Genomic DNA, 21,500 nt, shown 5'->3' on the forward strand with positions numbered 1-21,500 from the left:
CAAGTACCGAAATTCGAAGAATATGCATATTATTATTGATTTTACTCAAACTTGACTTTTGATAACGTTCTATCTACATTTACCTTACGTGATATACGTCGTTTTTAAGCTCTTCATTATGCCTTTGCAATAAGCTTTCAATTAGCCATCTCCTTATAGTTCTTGAGATATGTTGACGACTTGATGTTTTGAATTGATTTGCCACTGACTTTAATGGTGATGTTTCGTGATTTTTTACTATGTTTCATCCATTTTTGAATAATTTGGTTTTGGTATGTAGAATCTACATAGTCTGTTCTATATTTAAGCTGAATTTCAGCCTTCTCCCTCTTTTGGTTTTGAGATAAATGCAGAAATTGTTTTTCATTGATTTTCTTTCCATTGACATTTAATGTTTCGTGCTTTTTAGACTATGTCCTATTCATTTTAGGACAGTTTGCTTTTGGAATATAAAATCTACATAGCCTCTTCCACATTTGAGCTGAATTTCAGCCCTCTCCCCCAAAAGTCTGTTCACACCATTGCAACCGGATAGGTCCTTTTGCAACATCGCCCAAGTTATCTATCCTACATTAAAATCAATCAAAATGTATACAGATGCCACAGGTATCGTTGAAGTACAGAACTGTTTGAAAGAAAAAAAAAAAAAGTCAGTAACAATAAATTTGTTTGTATAATTGAGGATTCACTCTGTAAATCAAAGTCACGTGAAAATAGCTTGAAAACCTGTTCACAATCCTTTGTACGTCACATAGTACTTTTAAGTGTTCCTATACAAGAATAATTAGTGTCTTGAAATAACTCCTACCCAGATCAAAAAGAAACAAAAAAAAACCAAATAATAATCTCGTACAAGATTTTTACAAATTGAAGTACCACAGGATCATGTTTTACAAGTTGGGGCATTGTGTATATTATTTATATATATATATATATATATATATATATATATATATATATATATATATATATATATATATATATATATATATATATGTGTGTGTGTGTGTGTGTGTGTATGTTTATCACGCCAATTCAAAATAATGATTCTGCCACCGAGTCTAGCCAAGTTTCAAAATTAAATTTTCCATTGAACGGATAGTAAGACAACTAATTACACACTAAATACTCCGTTCGAAAATTGTTTTTAATGATCGTAAGGCATTTCTTAGATTTTAATTAATGTCCTGTAATGAAATCTTTGAGTTTTACGTTCCACGGTTATGCCGGTTAGGATAAAGGAGACGGTGATGATGAGAGATGAGTGAAATGGTGGAATGAAGAAAGTGAGAGGAAACGGGAGAACCCCCGAGAAAACCCACGAGCACGGTGTTTGTCCATCACAAAGTCCACACGGCGCGAGCTGGGATTGAACCAGGGAATAATGAATGTCCTGTGCAAGGGAAAAGAAAACCTGGATTGAGAGAAATGATCTTAAAAAAAAAAAAAAAAACTTATCCCGAGGTTAAGGAACAAGATGTAATTAATAGATATGTAATTAGTCACTATTTTTTTCTTTAATAGGATATGCAGAAAAAAAATCCTGACTTTTTTTTTGTTCACGCATAAGGAACACACAATTATATATTTCTGGGACATACCAAAAATCAGTGTTCAACAACGAGAATTGACACAGTAAGATGAGAAGATCTATATTGCGCACAAAAACTGTTCTCCATATGGTCGAGAGTAATATTTCTCGCATGTGATGTTTTTATTTTATCTGTGGTAGAAGAAATATTTTTCTTTTATTTTAAAACAGTTAACCTCTAACGGGTTCCCACACACAATCGGTAGAAAACAACTCACTGAGTCAATATAATTTCCCACCAAATAGTGTGCAAATAAATCCGCCAATTATTCTGGAAGGCGTGACAAAGTATTTTGTATTTCGTTCGATACTGAAACCGAAATACAGCCAATTTCCCCATTCAAATTCTCTGTATTTGTAATAGTGAGCTATTCGAAATCAACAACTACTTTTCAGTAATTTAAATTTTCTGTAATTATTGTGCACTTACTAAAAGGAAAAGTTTTCTGGATATTTTTCCAAAAAGCGAACAAATGTTACTATTGTCTATTTCGTAAATTGTAATGAGAAAAGACAAAAAATAATATGGACCAAACGTGTTCGATTATTTTCATAATCAAAAAGATACGCTAATAATTATTGTTAAATAGGAACGGCTCATATTCGTCACACTGGGAACACTACTCACCGAAGCACTGACTGCACTATCATCTTTAGATAAGCGTGATAAAATATTCTTCCTATTATAACATACAAAGAGTGAAAAAGTGATTGAGGGGGGGCCGCGATGACTCAGTAATACAATGTTCACCTCTGGTGCAGGGGGTCCCGGGTTCAAACCCTGCTGCCGCCAAGTGAACTTTGTGGTGGACAAACACCGTGTGCGTGGATTTCCTCGGGGTTCTCCCGTTTCATCCCAGTGTTTTCATTACACCATTTCATTCATTACTCATCATCAACGTCTCCTTTAGCCTAGCCAGCATAAGCGTGGGACGTAAAACTCGAAAGATTTGAAAAAGTAATTGACTGGACCGGGACTGGAACCCGGGATATCCGGTATTCCATACCGATACGTTAACTACTGAGTCACCCAGTCCGCTTCCCAGAACAGCAAAACACGCTCTCACCCCTGTTATTGGTGCTCTCCACTCAGACCACATGGCATGTACCACAGCCTAGCTGCTGTGCTTGGACAATCCAGTGTCCATATATTGAGAACACCATTTCATGGTTGTTATTTCATATATTAATGAAAGTAGGAAATCCTTTCATTCAATTACTTTTTCACTCTTTGCTACTGAGGACTGTGTGTGTAAAAACAAGTTTAAATCGGACGTTTCCTCCTTCCATTAATATTCTTCCTATCCATTACTTTCCGTACATTAGAAGTACTCATTACCTCTGTCCCAATTTTTTTCCCATCTTCATTTGATTTTCATCAAATCAATCCTTAGGACGGTAAATACATCAAACGTGGTCTACAGAAATCATCCGATCTTGACAACTTGACATGGAGTTAGTCCTTCACTTGATTGGTAAAAAATGTGAAATATTTTCGTGTACAGAACGTCCCGAGATTATATTGACGAATTTGCAGTTTCGACTCAGACAAATGTTTCCTCAACAAAAATTAGGGGAAGATAGATGGAACAAGCTTGTTAAGCGTTAAGTATATGCAATGAGTTGGGGGGAAAATCTAAGTTTTATGTCCCACTGTTATGCCGGCTAGGCTGAAGGAGACTGTGATGATGAGAATGAATGAAATGGTGGAATGAAGTAGGAGGAAACGGGAGAACCCCGAGAAAACCCACATACACAGTGAGAAGTCAGTGAAATCGAGGAACTGCAGAAATCAAAGAAAAACGTAATAATTTTTCACTAGGTACAAAATACTACTGTACTAAACAATGTTATTGAAAATATCTTGGTTCTTGGGCAGTTCGACGCCATAATTCGAAAGCATTACTCACATTGGAAAAGATACACACAATACAAATTATTTCATTAATCAGTATTTTCTAAATACTAATTCCCGGTGGGAACACTCGTTCAACAGCTTTTTCAGGCTAAGCATCGTAAGTAAGGCTTTTCCTAGGCTTTCCAGGCAAATCCGGGGATACTACCTAACAGACATTTCCCAGGCCGCTTTCCTTCTACCCTAGATAGTATCCTCGCCACGGGACGTCATTCCTCATATGTAATGGGTTTAAGGCCATAAATGCTGGTGATGCTGGTAATGCGCAAAAAAATACATAAATAAATCTAAATACTAATTAATTACGCGGATAAATTTTAGTATTATTGTTTGATTACTGTAATACTAAAAAAAGTAAAACGAAATTAGACGTGGGACCGACGAGTACCTTATACCACAGGATCTTTTGTTAACTCGGTTGAGATATCACAAGATACATTAATCATTTAAATTTTCACCAACTTTGAAGCTCTTACGCTGGTATCACCCATGGTATGTATTAAACACTATGGCAAAAATAAGAAACTGATTACACTTTCCACGATTACGTCTCACTACAGATTTTTAACAAAATCATCTTTTATAATGCACATTCATTGGTCTCCTCTTACAGCAATCCTTGTATATCAAAACTAAAAACCTCCCCGCAGTAATAACTTAGTACATCTCTGAGTATGGAGCAAAAGCAACCTTTAGGGATAAAAAAAATCCGTTGGACTTCCTGTGTAGCCGCGTGTACAAATTCGATCTGATACTGTTTAAAATTTATAATTTGCGAGATGACATTATTTTAAGGATTACAATCTTAACTTTGTGCGCAATATAGCTCCGCAGACTTAAACGTTTGTTTGTCGTTTCGAATTGTTAAAAAGAAGAAGGAACTTGCAATCTTTGCCACAGTAGCAGACAAGTTGGAGGACGGTAGCATGCTCGGAAACTGTCAAGAACCTTTAAACAGACAGTTTCCTGGCAAACAGCATGCAGGGAGAAAACGTATCACTAAAAACCTTCACACTAATTATATAAGAACGAAGACAACCTGCTCAACTTTTTTCGATTGCGGAGTGCACTGCCTACTCCCACTTCATTCAACGGTTATCTATTTGGTTCCAGACAATACAGACAAGCGATCACTAGACGAAAACAAAGAGGAAACAAAATTACATTGTGTAAAATTTCAGCTTTTCATTTGAATCGAGTTACGATACATATGCTGAAACCATTTAAGCCAGTCTAATCTTTATATATATAAAAATATGGATGCATGTGTGGAATGCATGTCTGAAATAACTCTGGAATTATTTTAACTAAACTTGACCCACATATTACCTGCTGTCTGGAAAAAAAAGTACTGTCGAGGGTAAGACCCCCCCCCCTCTAGTACCTAGGGGGAGAGAAGGGAGAAAAAAATAAAAAATATTCGAAAATGACCGATATTAATGTCAAATCCAGTTTTTGAGGTCTATGAGCTGACTGGTGACAGTTTCGATGGACTTTAAATCCAAGTTCATCCCCCCAGTTAGGGTAAGGCCACTTCCACACCTAAGAGGAGGAGGGGAGGGGCGTGTATATAAGTTCTTGGGGTCGCTGAAATGAACACTGACGCTTCTAATGTTGTTTAACTCCATCCACATCGGCAGAAGAAATGGGGACGTGAAAAATAAAATGTCAAAAATGACAGATCTATGTCGAGTTCATACTTTTCGGGGCGGGAAAATGACTGACCTGTTCGAAATGACTTTTGGAAGATGGATAGAACCCACTTTAAACTTTTTATTATTATTCATATCAATTTGATTAAAAGATGTATTCTGTGGTGTTAGGAGATTTCAATATTTCTGCCAAAAGTAGAGTGTCTTCTGTATTTTATTACACTTTTATTGAAATAAATATTCTATGGGGTAGGAGACCCGGGCTCGTTTCCCGGCAGGAGATCACGTGCTTCGGATTCCATGTCAATCAGTAGGTCAGTGCATTTTTTAAGAAATCGCTACTGGGTATCCAGGCACAAAAGGGCCCTTTACACACACATAGCAAAATTCAAACGCACAGAGTTTTTAAAGCGCAGTTTTGTGTAATGTACACTTTTGAAATAATGACATACAAAATGACGTATTTGTCAGACTTTTGCTAGCCATTTCATTTCGGATTTAACACATCGCCATTAATACAGGAGCAGACATGTTTTTACATTTTGGCTCAGATCCGTCCTCAGGTCGGTATTTAAAGATAAAACCATACTGTGCTATCATGATTGGATATTTTCCTTCATTTATTTATTTTTATATCCATATATTTAAGTTGGACATAGACAGGACAATGACAAAGAAACGCGACTAGAGAGATGGAGAGGGCAAAAAACACACAATACAAGACAAACAACTCAACAAAGAAATAACAATATGTGAGCCTGACTAAACATTTCCCTAACGAAATCATTTTAGGTGTATACGTATGTATTCAATACTAAATATTACTACCAATATTTTATTTTTTAAGAAACAATGTAATCAAAATTTATCTTTATGGTTTAAATCTCTCCTGTTTTAAAGCGTGTTATTCTATTTACAACTGATTAATTTCTAGTATTATTTTCACACTTCAATTGCATTGTTTGGTTTCTTACATGTTTAGAATATAATTGAGTAGGTTTTTCCCCAAAGGCTTCACAGAGCCGTTAATATCACTAGCAGTCTTAATACCTGTATTACAATTACTGTCACGGAATTTAAACATGATCTACTATCCCCGAATAAATGGCATTGATTGATTACCAAAGAAAAGGATTTTTTCTGGCAATATTTAAGAAAACTCGCGCTGAAGAAAAAACGGAAAAGTATACAGTGACTCAGTATTAGAGATTCTAGTATCTGAGTATACGGGAAAAGGTGGATGGGCACAAAGGTAATAGCGACAGATTTATAAAGATATTTTGATAGGGGCTTCTCCTAGGAATATTTCGTGTATAGGAATCCCAAACTTTTGGGAGAAGGGGCTTGAAGATTATGAGTAACATTTGATTCGTTTCCTAAAGAAATCCTAAAATTTTGGAGCTCAGCCTCTCCACTGAAGGTAACTGTGCAACAAAGAGGGTCAAAAATTGTTAAAAATAGCGCTTTGTACTAAGTGGACAATCTCTTACTTTCTTACAAGTTTGTGCCATCTATTAATTATGTCAGAAAAATTGTCTAAACAAATCTCAAATAGCGATATTGCCCATAGCCGACATGAAATGTTTGGTTGCCAGAAAATGTTTAGGCCAGGATACGTTAAAGAGAACAATCTTTGAGAAGACTGGAATTGGGCGATAATGAGAATTGAGAATCTCTGGAAAGCGAACCAAGTATTTCAACTAAGAGCCTATCCGGTTTACCATAAGCACCAGACGGTTTCACGTGATCAGATCAAAAGTCACGTTGCATGCTAAATCGAGTCTGGAGATTCCAAATCAAGATGTGATATTTCAAGCACGTAACCTCCGCGTGGAGTGACCTGGGTAATTCGAAGAAGACACATATACTTTATCATTATTATTGATTTTACTCAATCAACTTGATTTTTGACAATGTTCTACCTATATTTACCCTACTGTATGTGCTATACATCATTTATAAGCTCTTCACTATATCTTTGCAATAAGCTCTCTATTAGCCATCCCCTTGTTACAGTTTCTGAGATATGTGGACAACACTTTTTTCACTGATTTTCCATTGACTTGACTTTTCCATGTTTCGTGATCTTTCTTGACTATGTTCCATCCATTTTAGGACAATTTCTTTTTTTAGACATCTCCCTCTTCAGGTTTTTGACATAAGTGGAGGAGATTCTTGTTTCCCATTGATTTTTCGTGACATTAATATTAATGTTTCGTGCTTTTTAACTATGTTCCATCCATTTTAGGACAAATTGCTTTAGGAATATAGAATCTGCGTAGTCTCTTCTACATTTGGAACTTAATTTCAGCCATCTCCCTGTTTTGTTTTTTGAGATAAGTGGAGGAATTATTTGTTTTCCGTAGATTTTCCATTGACATTAATGTTAGTGTTTCGTGCTGTTTTTGAGTATATTCCATCCATTTTAGGACAATTTGCTTTTCGAATTAGAATATGCATAATCTCTTCCACATTTAAGCTGAATTTTTGCCATCTCCCAAAAGGTCTGTTTACATCATTCAAACTGGATAGGCCCTTTATTGTTCAAGTACTCTTCCAGTAATTTAAAGATTTTTATAGGGAGCACTGGTATCCAAACTGCTGAGCCTGGGTATCCAAGTTCTGGGACTGGGTATCCATTTGGATACAAAAAGGTAGCTTAAAAAAAGCCCTGCAGTAGGTTCCGTCTCATATAGCCTCGCTGCTGAAAGGGACGTTAAACTCAAATATTCTAAGGGAAAAGGAAATGAAATTTTTGAGTTTTACGTCCCACGGTTATGCCGGCTAGGCTAAAGAAGACGGTGATGAGAAATGAATGAAATGATGGAATGAATAAAGTGGGAGGAAACGGGAGAACCCCGAGGAAACCCACACAGCACACAGTGTTTGTCCACCACAAGGTCCACTTTGTGGGGGGCTGGGATCGAACCCGGAACACCTAGCACCAGAGGTGAACACTACCACTGAGCCACCGCGGCCCCTCTAAGGGAAAGGGGATTGAAATATAAAGGTAACCAAGAAAGTTCTATAGCTTTTTTTGTAGAGGTTTGTGTTCAATTGGCCCTCACATCGTGAGTTGAATGCTAATCGAGATAAGGCGAAGGTCAGTTGTTGGTGTGGGAATATCCAACACACTACCTAGCTATAGCAATTCAGTTACAAAGTGAACGTGCGTTAAGGACAGAGTGAACATGGAACCTCCACAGAGCGTCATAAGGGCGTATATGCTGCACGAGTTCAAACTGGGATCAAACGCCACTGTAGCGGGGCGGAAAATATGTCAGGCCTTTGGTGAGGGTGTAGTGACTACGCGGGCAGTGCAGCGGTGGTTTAACAAGTCTAAGGACGGTGACGAAACACTCGAAGAAGCACCACGTTCCGGAAGACTAACACATGTACAAAATGAAAATGAAATGAAATCTTTAAGTTTTACGTCCCACGGTTATGCCGGTTAGGCTAAAGGAGACGGTGATGATGAGAGATGAGTGAAATGGTGGAATGAAGAAAGTGGGAGGAAACGGGAGAACCCCGAGAAAACCCACGAGCACGGTGTTTGTCCACCACAAAGACATGTACAAAATGAATATCTTCAGGCAGCAATTGAGGTGAACACTGGCCAGACATGTGAGGAACTGGGACTACAATTCAGTGTGAGTGAAGAAACCATTCGACAGCACCTTCAACTTGGGAAACACTACAAGTTGGATCGATAGGTCGCAGATGATTTGACTGCGGGCCAGAAGCAACGCGAACAGACAACTTTTTTTTTTTTTTTTTTTTTGCTGTCTCGTCTGAGGAAGGAGCCATTTCTGAACAGGGTGTTGACATGTGATGAGAAGTGGGTCCTGTACGAAGCTCCATGGCGCTATCATCATTGGTAAGCATTCCATGAACCGGTTGCAAACCCGCCGAAACCAGCACTGCACCAGAAAAAGGTCCTCCTTTTTTTTTGGTGGACTGCTCGCGGCATCGTACATCGGGAACTGCTACCAGCTGGTCAGTGCATCAATGCAACTGTGTACCATCATCAGCTGAGCCGTGTTCAAGAAAAACTCGCTGGAGCCAGCACTTTTGAATTGCAAAAGGGTCCTCCTGTTACAGGACAACACTAAGTCCCACGTGGCTAGGAGACCCGGAATACAATTCTACGCATTGGATGGGAAACACTATTGCATTCGCCATACTCCCCGGACATTGCACCGTCCTATTATCACCTGTTCCATTCCTTGGACAATCACCTTAGAGGACGCCAGTTCAAATCCCTAGTAGAGGTGCAAAATGCGCTTGATACCTTCTTCGCTTCACGGTCCACCAAGTTCTACAGCGATGGAATCCATGGCCATCCAGAACGTTGGCAGAAGGTCGTCGATACTGATGGGGGCTATTTTTGACCTTCCAGGTAAGTCTTAGATGACGCATCAATGTTCAAAGATGGTGGGTGAAAAAGCGACAGAACTTTCTTAGTTACCTTTATATTTTCCATAAAACTATTCTCCCCGTGCGAAGAACGGGCATTTTAGCTACTTATGAATAAAGTATTTAGAATGTGTCCAGTAAAAAAAGGAGTCAATGAATACTGAGAAACCTGACATTTACCTGACACGGTGGAAAGTATATTCTCGTTCTTTCTAAAGTGGTTTCGTTCTTCAGTGAGTTTTAATATCACGAAAACTTCTGAAATTAGTTGATCAATATGGAAATTACTGGTAGAAACATTTATCAAGAGAACATATTTTTGTGAACGGGACTATACATGACGAATTTCAAGACTAAGGCTAAAGGCGATAAACCAGGTGAATAATCTGTAAAATGAAAAGAATCCACAAAGCGAGAAAACCCAGGAGCATTGTAGAAAATCAAACAGTGAGAATCGATGAGATTCCTAATTAGAATATCCTTCCACTAAGGTTTCCTTTCATTCATATTAAATTCTTTACTAATTTAGTGTCAAAGCAAGTGAAAAGAAGTATCAATCACCCAATACAGGGTAACGAGATTTCTGGTTTATTATTATTAGTAATACTATTCAACAATTAAAAACTCAAGGATCAGCAATCAGTACTATCCTTGCAACTCCGTTCAATATTGAAGGAATTCAATAATTTGTAGCAAGTAAAGCAATGTGCTCTTTATTTTGGAAGACTAAAACCCAAGTTACATTGAGAAACACGGGAATTGTTGTTAGGAATAGCTTTTTGTGCAGCCACCGAAACCTTTATATTCTGCTCTTTAGTTTTCTCCTGTGTAGGTCTGCGTTAAAAAATTTGGCAGCCTCCGGACCTGAGGAGTACCAGATTTTCAAAAATGCTGGATTTTGAATGGTTATATATGCTGTATATATTTAACAGAAAATAAGACTTGTTCAGTCCTTTATAGAAAGAAAATTGAACAGTAAATAAAAAGCAAATTAATATTTACTGTTCACCAACTAAACGAAACAGAAGTTTAGTTCAACTGAATAAAATAGTGCCTAAGAACTGCAGCACCATTGAAACAAACGGCGCCTGTAGAGAACAGTGGCACGCAAGGCGGTAAATATGAAAATGTGTTTAGTACAACAGAAATCTGAAGGAGTCGGATTATCGATTTTTGAATGTCGACCTGTAACTTCCTCTCTGAACTAGAACATAGCAAAATCACTCCCAAAACATTGGCATACAGAACCAATTACAGATAAGTATTTCCTCTCATACTTCTTTTAAACATTTCTCCCATATAAAGTAATACTTTTTACTCCATTTGATACACTTTTTTCGTCTACAAGACGTTACTTGACATATCATGTCATCTTTAGGCAAAACAAATTAATAAATAACTGGCCATAAGTAAGCTTTGTACGCCCAATTGCCTAGTACATAACTAAAAATAAACTGACATTGAAACTTGATCCCCTAACAGACGTCTGTACATACTCATAGGTCTATACCATCTATATTTTAGTGTACGAAGCTATGATAATCATTCTTAACCTTCCAAATAAAATTACAGTTTTCTGTTTGTTGTGTAGTGTGTTAGTCAAAACTAAATACGTAAATGAGTAAAAACACCCGACTGTTTTTAAATAGACATACAACTATTATACAGCATTACGGGTACTACTCAGAGAAAGTTTTGATGCGATGCACGATCACATGGTTCTTCACTGAGTACTTCAAGTTTCAAGAAGTGTGTTCTCTGAGCTTAACCAAGATTCGTTCGTGCAGAATAAAGTATCGATCAGAAGTTTAATTTAGCCACCTGAAGTAAATGAAGGGCGATTGAGAGGCATGTTGCAGCTCTAGGCCTGTGACGGCTAAGTATTTCCTGGATCCTTCAAAGACCTACATTTTCATTTCCACAGAATCCAGATGGCACGTCACTAAAAATTAGGTCTTGATACACAACCTTATCGCAAACACTACCTATCTATAAACCTTATGGCAAAACAAAAATATTTATTCCTGTTTAAATGTACAAAAGAAAAAAAATAAATGTTAGGAAAAGTAACTACACGAAAATATGAATATGTCCAGCATGTATGCTTCATGCCAACTTATGATTTCTATGTCTGGGAGCCATGTTGTTCAGAATCGTAAGTTGTCGAACCGTATAATTTGTTGCCAGTGAAAGTGAATAAATTAATTGACTTATTCACCGCAGACACTTAGTCGTTCACAATCCTCGTAAGCCACATCACAGGCCTTGGAATAGTCGCAATGTACGAGTTTGGTGTTCTATCATCGTCGCATATAATTAAGCCTTATTTTGTGACTATGTCAATACAGTGACAGTATCCACTGTACCTGACGTAGACATGCTGAACAACTTCCTTGACCCAAGAATCAATACTACTAATGGCGAGATCACTTACATGGAGCTATATCACAGCTTCATAATTTGCTTCGTGGCTCATTATTTAATCTCAAGATTTGCAAACATAAATGAGGCCACCATGTTCTCCACATACTGTTTATACACAGTATATCTTGAAAGTACCGAGTATGCAACATAACCACCCATATTTATTGCTCTCAGGAATATTACAAATAAATGACACTGGCAAAATATGTTGCTGTGGTTAATGAAAAGCTTTAGAAAGCAACGTCAACAATGTGTGTAACACAATGTACAGCATTTGAAAGTAATTATTTTCAAACATAGCATCAAGAAGGTAACACCTCACCACTTTGTATGTTAGTGACAAATCATTATTAGAAGTTAATGAAACGTACTATTCATTTATTTCAACAGTCATGTGTTTTTGCCCATCTTTATACTTTCATCTTATCAGGTACGCATTAACAAATACGACATATGGTTAAATTCTGTAATCTACGATTCCTCGCATCATTATCAGAACAATTAAAATTATAGCATACTGGATCAACTTGCACTTTACAAAATTAAATAAATGGAAAATAATAATAATAATTAGAGTCACAACAAAGATGCCCAAGTTATTACAGAGAGAAACATGTATCTTTTTCCACGCAGTACAAATAACACGTATTTCACACTGCTGTACAAACTCCATCTTGTCTTCCGAACATGGGATGAAAATACATCCACGCAAAATACATTCAAACTTACTGTGCCCGCCGTATCTAGAATCTCCAGCATACACTGCTGTCCATCCACTTCGACCTGCTTTCTGTAACTGTCCTCGATCGTTGGGTCGTATTTCTCCACAAAAATCCCTTGCACAAATTGGACTGTCAGGGCTGATTTTCCCACACCTCCACTTCCTAGCACCACTATCTTGTACTCACGCATCCTGAACAGAACTGCCCTGTCCCACTCCTGAAAAAGAATTCGGAAAAGCTGTTAACAATTTAATAAGAACAGCTGGCTAACTGCAAAAGCGAAACCCCAAAATATAGGAAGCAAAACAAGTATCTAATAGAAGATAGCAAATTATTAACATCAATCAACACCCAAATGCAGCCAACTCGCAAGAGGTGCTAGGTTTAGTATTTACAAGACGTGCCAGTCTTACATTTGAATCCATGGGTATGTAGGAATTATAGTTTATTCCCTTTTTTTTTTTTTTTTTTTAACCTAGAACGTACAATCAAATAACATAATAAATACTTCATATATAAGCAATAAATTGACGTCAACATGTTATTTTCCTTTTTTTTTTTCTTTCTTTTTAATACCATTTCCCTACAATTCGTCCTTGCACCCTCGTTACTACCAAAACCTACCGACTCATACAGCACAGTGACTTAGGTGACTATACACTAATGCTGTTAAAATTAGAATAATTATTCGTTATTCAAATGATTTGTTCGAATAATTATTCGTTATTCAAAACGATTTATTCGAAAAATTATTCGTTATTCCAACGATTGTTCGGATAATTGTTCATTATTCGAATTATTGTTCGTTTAATGAATATTCGAAAGTAATTTGAATAACGAACATTGTCGAATATTCGAACAACAAATACTGTCAAATATCCGAATAATGAATTACTCGAATTATTTACAGTACTACTGTATACACTATCAACCACAAAGAAATCTTGAAAGTACGTTTTGCACTGCCGTTTGACCATGACGCGCTTTCCTAGTGTATTTTAATGTTTAAAAACATATTTCTAAAAGAGTATTCATTTGGCATTCTTAAGTAACTCTAAGGATTACAAAAATATATATTATTGCTATACGTGAAACTAACACAAAGATGAGCAGTCTTTTACTTGCTTGAATACAGATTAAGTATTTAAACACCAAAAAGTTGATTTACAATATACTTAGTCATCGTACAAGAGGAAATCATATTTTCATGAAATAAACCGATCAACTTTCCCTTATCTGCTTTATCAATATAGATATTCACCACTTCAGTTATCGTTTCCGGTATGCAAACATTGCTAATGACTCATTTCATTTAAACGAATTACCGGTATTTAAACAAAAAAAAAAAAAAAAAAAAAGAGAAAGAGAGAGAGAGAGAGAGAAAATGTAAATATGGTTTTCTTCTCACACAATTTCTGCAGAGATCTTTGACCCTTGTTGCTTCGTCCGTTAACAAGGAAAATGTACTGTGCATATATTTTCTCTACAATATTTCAAGGAGTTGGCCAGCTTTAACCTTACTCTTTAAAAGCAAACCATACAATAGAGCAGTTAATCATTCATTGCATTCTGAAGACACAAACTAAAGAAATTAATAACGAAGAGCATAAACTGACATGGCGAGAAGTGAAGTAGGCAATGGTGTGGTGATTCGGCTCAGACTTAATTCGTTTAGACTACACTTCTCGCATTGTAGGCTGAATTTTTATCCAATATTTTTGGCATTTGAAAAAAAAAAATAATAAAATCTGAAGTCCCACAGTTATGTCGACTAGCCTAAAGGAGACAGTGATGATGATAAATGAACGAAATGGTGGAATGAAGAAAGAAGGAAGAAATGGGAGAACCCAGAGAAAACTCATGCACACGCGGTGTTTGTTTACCACAAAGCTCACTTGGCGCGAGCTGGGATCGAACCAAAAACCCCGTGCACCAGAGGTGAGTGCTCTACCACTGAGCCACTATGAACCCCTTTTGGCATTATTCGTTTGCGTGGGTTCCAAAGAAAGATACTACGATATTTATGGAGCTTGTAATGGCCATGTTTTGCTCTTATCCATAAGCATTACAGTAAAAAACTATACAGAATAAATCGATCAAAGTTAAGGAAACATATCTATACGACAACAAACGTGAAGTATATGTATTCGCACACCGAAAGCAAAGAAATTATTTGACATACCCATTCCACAGTGTTGATCATACATACCAATCCTAACACAAAATAGGAATTATTTTGCTATTTTTCACTTCTCCTATGGCAAACATTTTGTTTCGGATAACTCAGCAATAAATAAATAAATAAATATTGTTTCACAAATGTAATTAGAATAAAGCAGTAGCTCCGAAATTGAGGGCGCGAAAGACCAGCAAGTGCACGCATGTTATTGAAAGATTACTATTATACAAATTAAAAGTAATAAATTATTATTACTACCGTTACTGTCTCTCTTAAATCAAACATGAGATTACATGCAAGCGCATGTGGTTCTAAACTATGTAAGGCGAACGTCTCCGATGCTTAAACATGGAACCACAAGAAAGGAAGAAAGAAAGAAAAATTATGTAGTAAAGGAATTCTCAAATAACAAGGAAGCACATCGCATGACGTACCACACGTCTTACGAACAACCACAAAATTGTGTTTAATCAAAATATTCAGAATACATAAATAATTTTACGAGTTAGGAATTTTAAGTAATAACAAACAAAAGGCACTGAAGAAGGGCTTAAGTATGATTATGATTTAATCCCAAATATGAAGATTCGTGGCATTCGCTTCCGGACTACTCCCGAAGACTGCTCCGTTAGAATCAGAAACAGAATAAACGCTAATACAGGGATACTTGGACTTTCATGTCCTTGACAACGAGTTGTTGAGGCCGCTGTGGACTTCGCTGAAGGACTATAGAAGTTTGACACACGTATCCCTTTCTATTAGTAGTTATTAAATAGTAGCCACTATTAAGTTTCCAACCAACATACACACTGTTCATACTGAACTTTATATGCTACTTTCTTCTGCTGCACCCTGTAGTACAACTTTTGTGGTCAACTCCATCAATAAACACTCAAATCAGGCAATCATTGTGCAAGCCTTATTCCGTTTTCACTGACAGTGCATACAGCCTCCACAAAATTTTATTTTTCCCTTAACTTTGGATTGAAGAAACAAATTTGACAAATAGCTGGTGCCATACACTATATATTTGCCTTTTTCTTATCGAAAGAAAAGTAAACTCAAACTTGTCATCAGATTTCAAAGTTATTTACAAAAGAAAATTTGAGAAAGTATGTATTTTTTTTCTTTTTCTGGCGATAATACAAGGATGCACACTGGAAGTCAAAGTTCTCTCCATAGCTCGTGCCAATTATACACTAGCCCGTATTGCAGAGTATCATTCAATGTTCGCAATGCTAATTATGAAAACTCTTGAGTTATCCTACATATTAGCGTTCCTTATACTTTTTCAAGGGACTACTTTTACTAGAATGTTCTGGGAACCACCCTACGCTTCGAAGCTAATTGATCATTTTTCTTTTGTTTTGATATGTTATTACCGGGATACTTATATTTTTTTACGGTATTAATTTAAAATTCTTAATTTTATATTGGTATAATGATGACTTATCAAAAATATTTTATAGTAATATATCTCTACAAACTATTATAATTTCTATAATATTTATCTTACCAAATTGTCTAACCTATTACTTTTTATAATTACCAATTCTCAACTATTTTTCTCTCGTTTTGACTAATGATCTATCTAAGAGGACCACTACAGTATACCTCGAGAACCACTTGTGATCTACGATCACAGTTTGTGAAAAACATTGTGATAAATATTCAAAGACTCTACCAAGTTTGCAACTACATCTCACAGATGACGAGAAGAACCCTAAAACAGGGTAGCGGGGAAAGGTCAACGACGAGGTCAAGTCCATTTTCGGTTTTTAAGGTGTGGTCTATATTTAGATGTCGTCTGCCACTCCGGGTATAGTTATGTGTGCTATTCCGTGGTGTCATTTGAAACCCCCGTGCGAAAAGTGGGCGAGCCCATACCTACGTCACACTACTTCTGCTAGGGTTCTTCTCGTCATCTGTGAGTTATACACTTATTATTTACAGTCTACGATATGACGTTGACTCATACAATACAAAATGGGTATCGAACCGTTCAGCTTAATGCGCTACTACGACCAATCAAACTGAGGAGACAACACGCGAGCTACTACCTTCTTATTCAAAATTTAAATTGTAAGAAAAGACAAAAGAAAATTAAGTCTAAGAAAGAAAACTTAAGTATAAGACCAGCTATTTCAGCAAGGGAAACAACATAAATATGTAACACTGCGCCGACTGCTCCATAATATTTAGTTGGTCTTCGTTCATATTGACTTTGCACTTGCCACTTTCATACAATGACCATATTCTCCGAAAAAAAAAAAAAAATGTACTAGTTTCCTTCAGTAGGGGAAATATATATAGAAAACTTGTTCAAAGTGGAAGGTGGATACGGCGAAAACATTCCCATTATCAACAAATTCCATGGTCCCAGCCAAGAAATTGGTTATGCAATATTATTTATTTATTTATTTATTTATTTTTGTGCCTAATACGGAAATGTTTTCACCTAACTCGGAAACGAGAAAGCAATAATTGAGGAATTCACTAGAAACTACATGTATATTACGAAATATCTTCAAAATAATACACGATAGAGAAATTCATATTTAGTACATTCCAGTACTTTCACAGTTATCATGTTTTTCGCATGTTCCGTTCTGTTTACGGGTAACTTAGAACACATCTTTTGACAGACTATGAATACTGATGCCTCGACACTTACTGAAAAAGATGTGAAAATGTCTTAACATTTTCTTCTGCTTTGTCAGTGCTGAGCGTCTTCGTGCATAATACTCCAAACCAACAGTTTCCTCGAGGGTGAGGGATAGCGGAAACATCAAAATTCTTATAGCATATTCCTATTAGGCCTACTAACCCTACAACAGCACGCCCCACTGACGTTTTAACATTTTAGCGAAACTGTCTGTTTCAGACTTTTTAATAGTGAACATCAGTGGTAAGTCGCATGTCTCAATATCTCTTGATGATTAAGTTATCAAAGCTAAAGAGAAATATATGCGCCTTGTATGGGAACAACGACACGATTTAAGTGCACGAAAACCTAATTTATGATGTGCTAAAACGTGAAAATGGATAGATGTCTGCAAGGAAATGGTCAAATAAAGAGGAAACCAAAGAAACCAGCAACGAGGGAATTAAGTAAATCACTTGGGAATAGTTTGCTAATGCAAGGTCAAAGAATATGTACACACCTGAACCAATGCTACAAAATGAAGCTCCTAGAATGTGCTGTAGTATAAGGTAGTGTAGTGCAGTAAAATACAGTATGACAGTGTACAAAATATGTAATTACATGACTGGTGAATGTACTGTGCAATTTTCTATGTATCAGTGTAAGAATGTAATCGGCGAGAATTACACACCTTAACAGCAGATATGCCTGTTGGTATGTGCTAAAAATTAGTAGAAACTTATTCAAATTTATAGTAATCTCTATATGCAATTTTGTACAATGCAGAAAATGCAGAAGCTTGTCCAATTTGGAGAAACGGTTCGGTTCCTTTGCAATTCCTCTTCGAACAAACTGGACCCAATCCCTCGAAACACTCCACAGTGGCCAGGAGTTTAATTTTTAGTTTTGTACTTGCAATTTTTAATTAGTGATAGTAAAATACAATACCACAGATATATTTATTGCATTTCACCGTTGCTGCATTACTCAACAGAAAAGTAAACGTTCCATAATTCACGTTTAATAGTACACTTTCTAATGATAGCACTTACGTCCAGTGAATTTCGTTACTCTTCAATTTCTTTCGTCATGATAAATCAAATTACATCTGGATTAAAACAAGTGAGTTTCGTTGCATAGTGTAAAACTACGGTAGGCTTCCAAATTACACGAATTCAATACTCAAAATTGGAGTAGTACATCTGTAACTATCCGTTGCAACAGATTAATACGATGAATAACAGATTCTGTGCCTCAGACGCTGATTCCGTACCAAAACCAATTACTTGATACGTCTTACTGTTTACTCTATGGAGGTTAACAATAAAACCGGAAGTGGTAATTGAGGTCTATCACTTCTTGTTGCAATAGAGGAATAACACCAAAGGTGAAACATATTCTGGGTAATGAATCGACATGAAACAACTGCTAGTTGCTAAATATTTCCATTTCATCCATTATGAAATCAGTGTTGTAAGAAAAAAGTCAATTTTTCACCACTTCCAGCTTCAACAGATATATAAAAGTAGAAAGAAGACTCATTCTTGAGAGGCTGAATCTGTCAAGAACTGTTTACCGATATCCCTTATCATTCCTGCTCTATGAAAATAAGTACTGAAACCGAAAGTACTAGCAAATTTCAACCACTTCCGTTTTTGGTAGTGTGTTGAGAGTAATAATGGTAAATTCTCTTAAGACGCTGAATCGACTGCAAAAGAACGTTTGTCGCTATTTATTATAGTTTCTGTTCTAAAGCGATGAACGAAACCGAAAACGGTTTACAAATACTTCCCATTTAAATAGAGAGTGAACGGAAGAGATGGAACTTATCATTGGGACGCTGAATAAATTACAAAAAACAGTTTCTCGAAATTATTTACCGACTTTGCTCCTTCAAAATAAGTACTGAAAGCAGAAGTACTTGCAAATTTCAACTACTTTCGGTTTTGGTAGTGTTGTAGGTGGAAATGTTTCCGTAAGACGCTAAACCGATACCAGAAAACCGATTGTCACTAACCTGTTACCGATTTTTTTTCTATAGCGATAAACGTAGAAACCGGAAATGATTCATTCCTATCACTTCCGATTTCAATAGAGAGTTAGACTAGAATATGGAACCTGATCTTGGGACGCTAAATCAGCTGCGAAAAAACACTTTGTTGTATCTTTTACTGTACTATTAAAATCCGTACTGAAACCAGAAGTTGTAGTAAATGTCAACTGCTTCCAGTTTTGACAGCGTGTTACGGATGGTGAACAGCGAAAAACGTTGAAACTGGCTACCACTAATTTCAAGCACTTTCGGTTTGACTAACATATTATCGGAGGAGGTGAAACCTATTCTTGGGACGCTGAATAATTGAAGAAAAAAATCTCTCGATCTCTCTTACCGTTTTTGCTCTGATACCCGTTGACAGACAGACGAACGGAAGAGCCCTTCTGTTTGACTTCATACAATTATGCATAACACAGTTTGGAACTCTAAAAACGAAACACTCTCAGTAATAGTTATTCTTAAACTCCTGAGTGTTACGTCATATTTTGTTATAAAAGTTCCAACCACTACCATGAAGCAGCAGCAGCTTCTCTTCCAGCATCAGAGTAATATGCACAACCAAATGACTGCCAGGTGATCTTGTTATTCAGAAACCTCTTAACTCCGAAGTCGTGACATGTAGAGAGAGGGTGTCTTGTGACATGAGCACTTTGAAAGGTAAGCTTAGCTTTGATACTACAGTTACGAAAAAAGCCAAGAACCATTTACGAATTTCATGAGGAATAAATTAGTTAAGATCTTAATGCAAAAAATCTTAAGTATGACATTTGGTTAATCAGATCAGCCTTAAATGAAACTAAAGTTTGTATGTGTGAGTGTTAAATACAAATGAACCAATCATACCAGTAGTGCTCACATGACACAGCAGCGATAGCGTTATATACGATGAGCAAAATAAAAATCTCCAATGATACACCAACGATTCAAGATAATAAAAACATTTCAATTCATAAAGAACAGTTCCAGATGCAGATATGCACCTTTGTTAAGTAACTCAAATCTAATAACCCAATTTAAATATTTAAATACCTAAACTCTAGCACTTCTGTCCTTCTATCAAATAAAGTATTAAAATTACTGGTACGCCAGAACACACAAAAACAAACGTTTATCCAGCACAAAGCCCAACATGGAGCGACCAGGTTTCGAACATAATAAATTGCGTTTCGGAAGTCAGTGTATTACTGAACCAAATCCATTTCATCAGACTTTTCCGGGCCTATAGTTTAAATGAAAAAGTACTATCTTTGAAATAAAGGGAAATTTCAATTACTTGGATATAAATCAAAGGACATTAGGTCATGAGTACTAACTATAAGTAAAATTGAAAGCTTAGCCATTCTCCCTTTTTAAAGAAAATTTAAGGTTCTTAATTTTAAAAAATAAAATGAAATCTAAGTTTTACGTCCCACGGTTATGCCGGTTAGGCTAAAGAAGACTGTGATTACGAGAAATGAATGAAAATGATACAATGAAGGAAGTGGGAGGAAACGGGAGTACCCCGAGGAAACTCACGAGCACGGTGTTTGTCTACCACAAATTCACACAGCGCGAGCTGGGATCGAACCAGGAACCCCAAGCACCGGAGGTGAACGCTCTACCACTGAGCCATCGCGCCCCCTTAATTTAAAAGTAGTTTGCCAATAATTAGAAAGGAAATGCTGTATCTCTTCCCTATTTACCAAAATCTAACGTGGAACGGTGTGTCTTTTTCAAGCAGTACAACGTATTCTTTCCAACACGACACACTATGCAATTAAAACACGTATATTTACAGTATTAGATTTTGACAATATGGTTCATATGCTATATCAGGCTGAATTCACTCCCTCCTCCAACCCTTCCACTTATTTCCCGATATTCCGAGGGAAGTTTGTTAAAAAAAGAGGACACCACTTCTA

The 21,500-nt window shown here is 36.5% G+C and overlaps 1 protein-coding gene across 2 annotated transcripts in view; it reads right to left on the reverse strand.

Moving 5' to 3' along the window:
- Positions 1–21,500, reverse strand: part of Rap1 (RAS oncogene family member Rap1) — a 58,288-nt gene that overhangs the window by 23,154 nt on the left and 13,634 nt on the right. For both annotated transcript variants that reach the window (XM_081761346.1, XM_081761347.1), the window contains exon 2: positions 12,728–12,937. In XM_081761346.1, coding sequence (XP_081617472.1) covers positions 12,728–12,910 — 183 coding nt within the window. In that variant the 5' untranslated portion in view covers positions 12,911–12,937. The remainder of the gene's footprint in view (positions 1–12,727; positions 12,938–21,500) is intronic.

This window comes from Thermobia domestica, chromosome 6 (assembly GCF_964235325.1).
Source record: "Thermobia domestica chromosome 6, izTheDome1.hap1.1, whole genome shotgun sequence".
NCBI lineage: Eukaryota > Metazoa > Arthropoda > Insecta > Zygentoma > Lepismatidae > Thermobia > Thermobia domestica.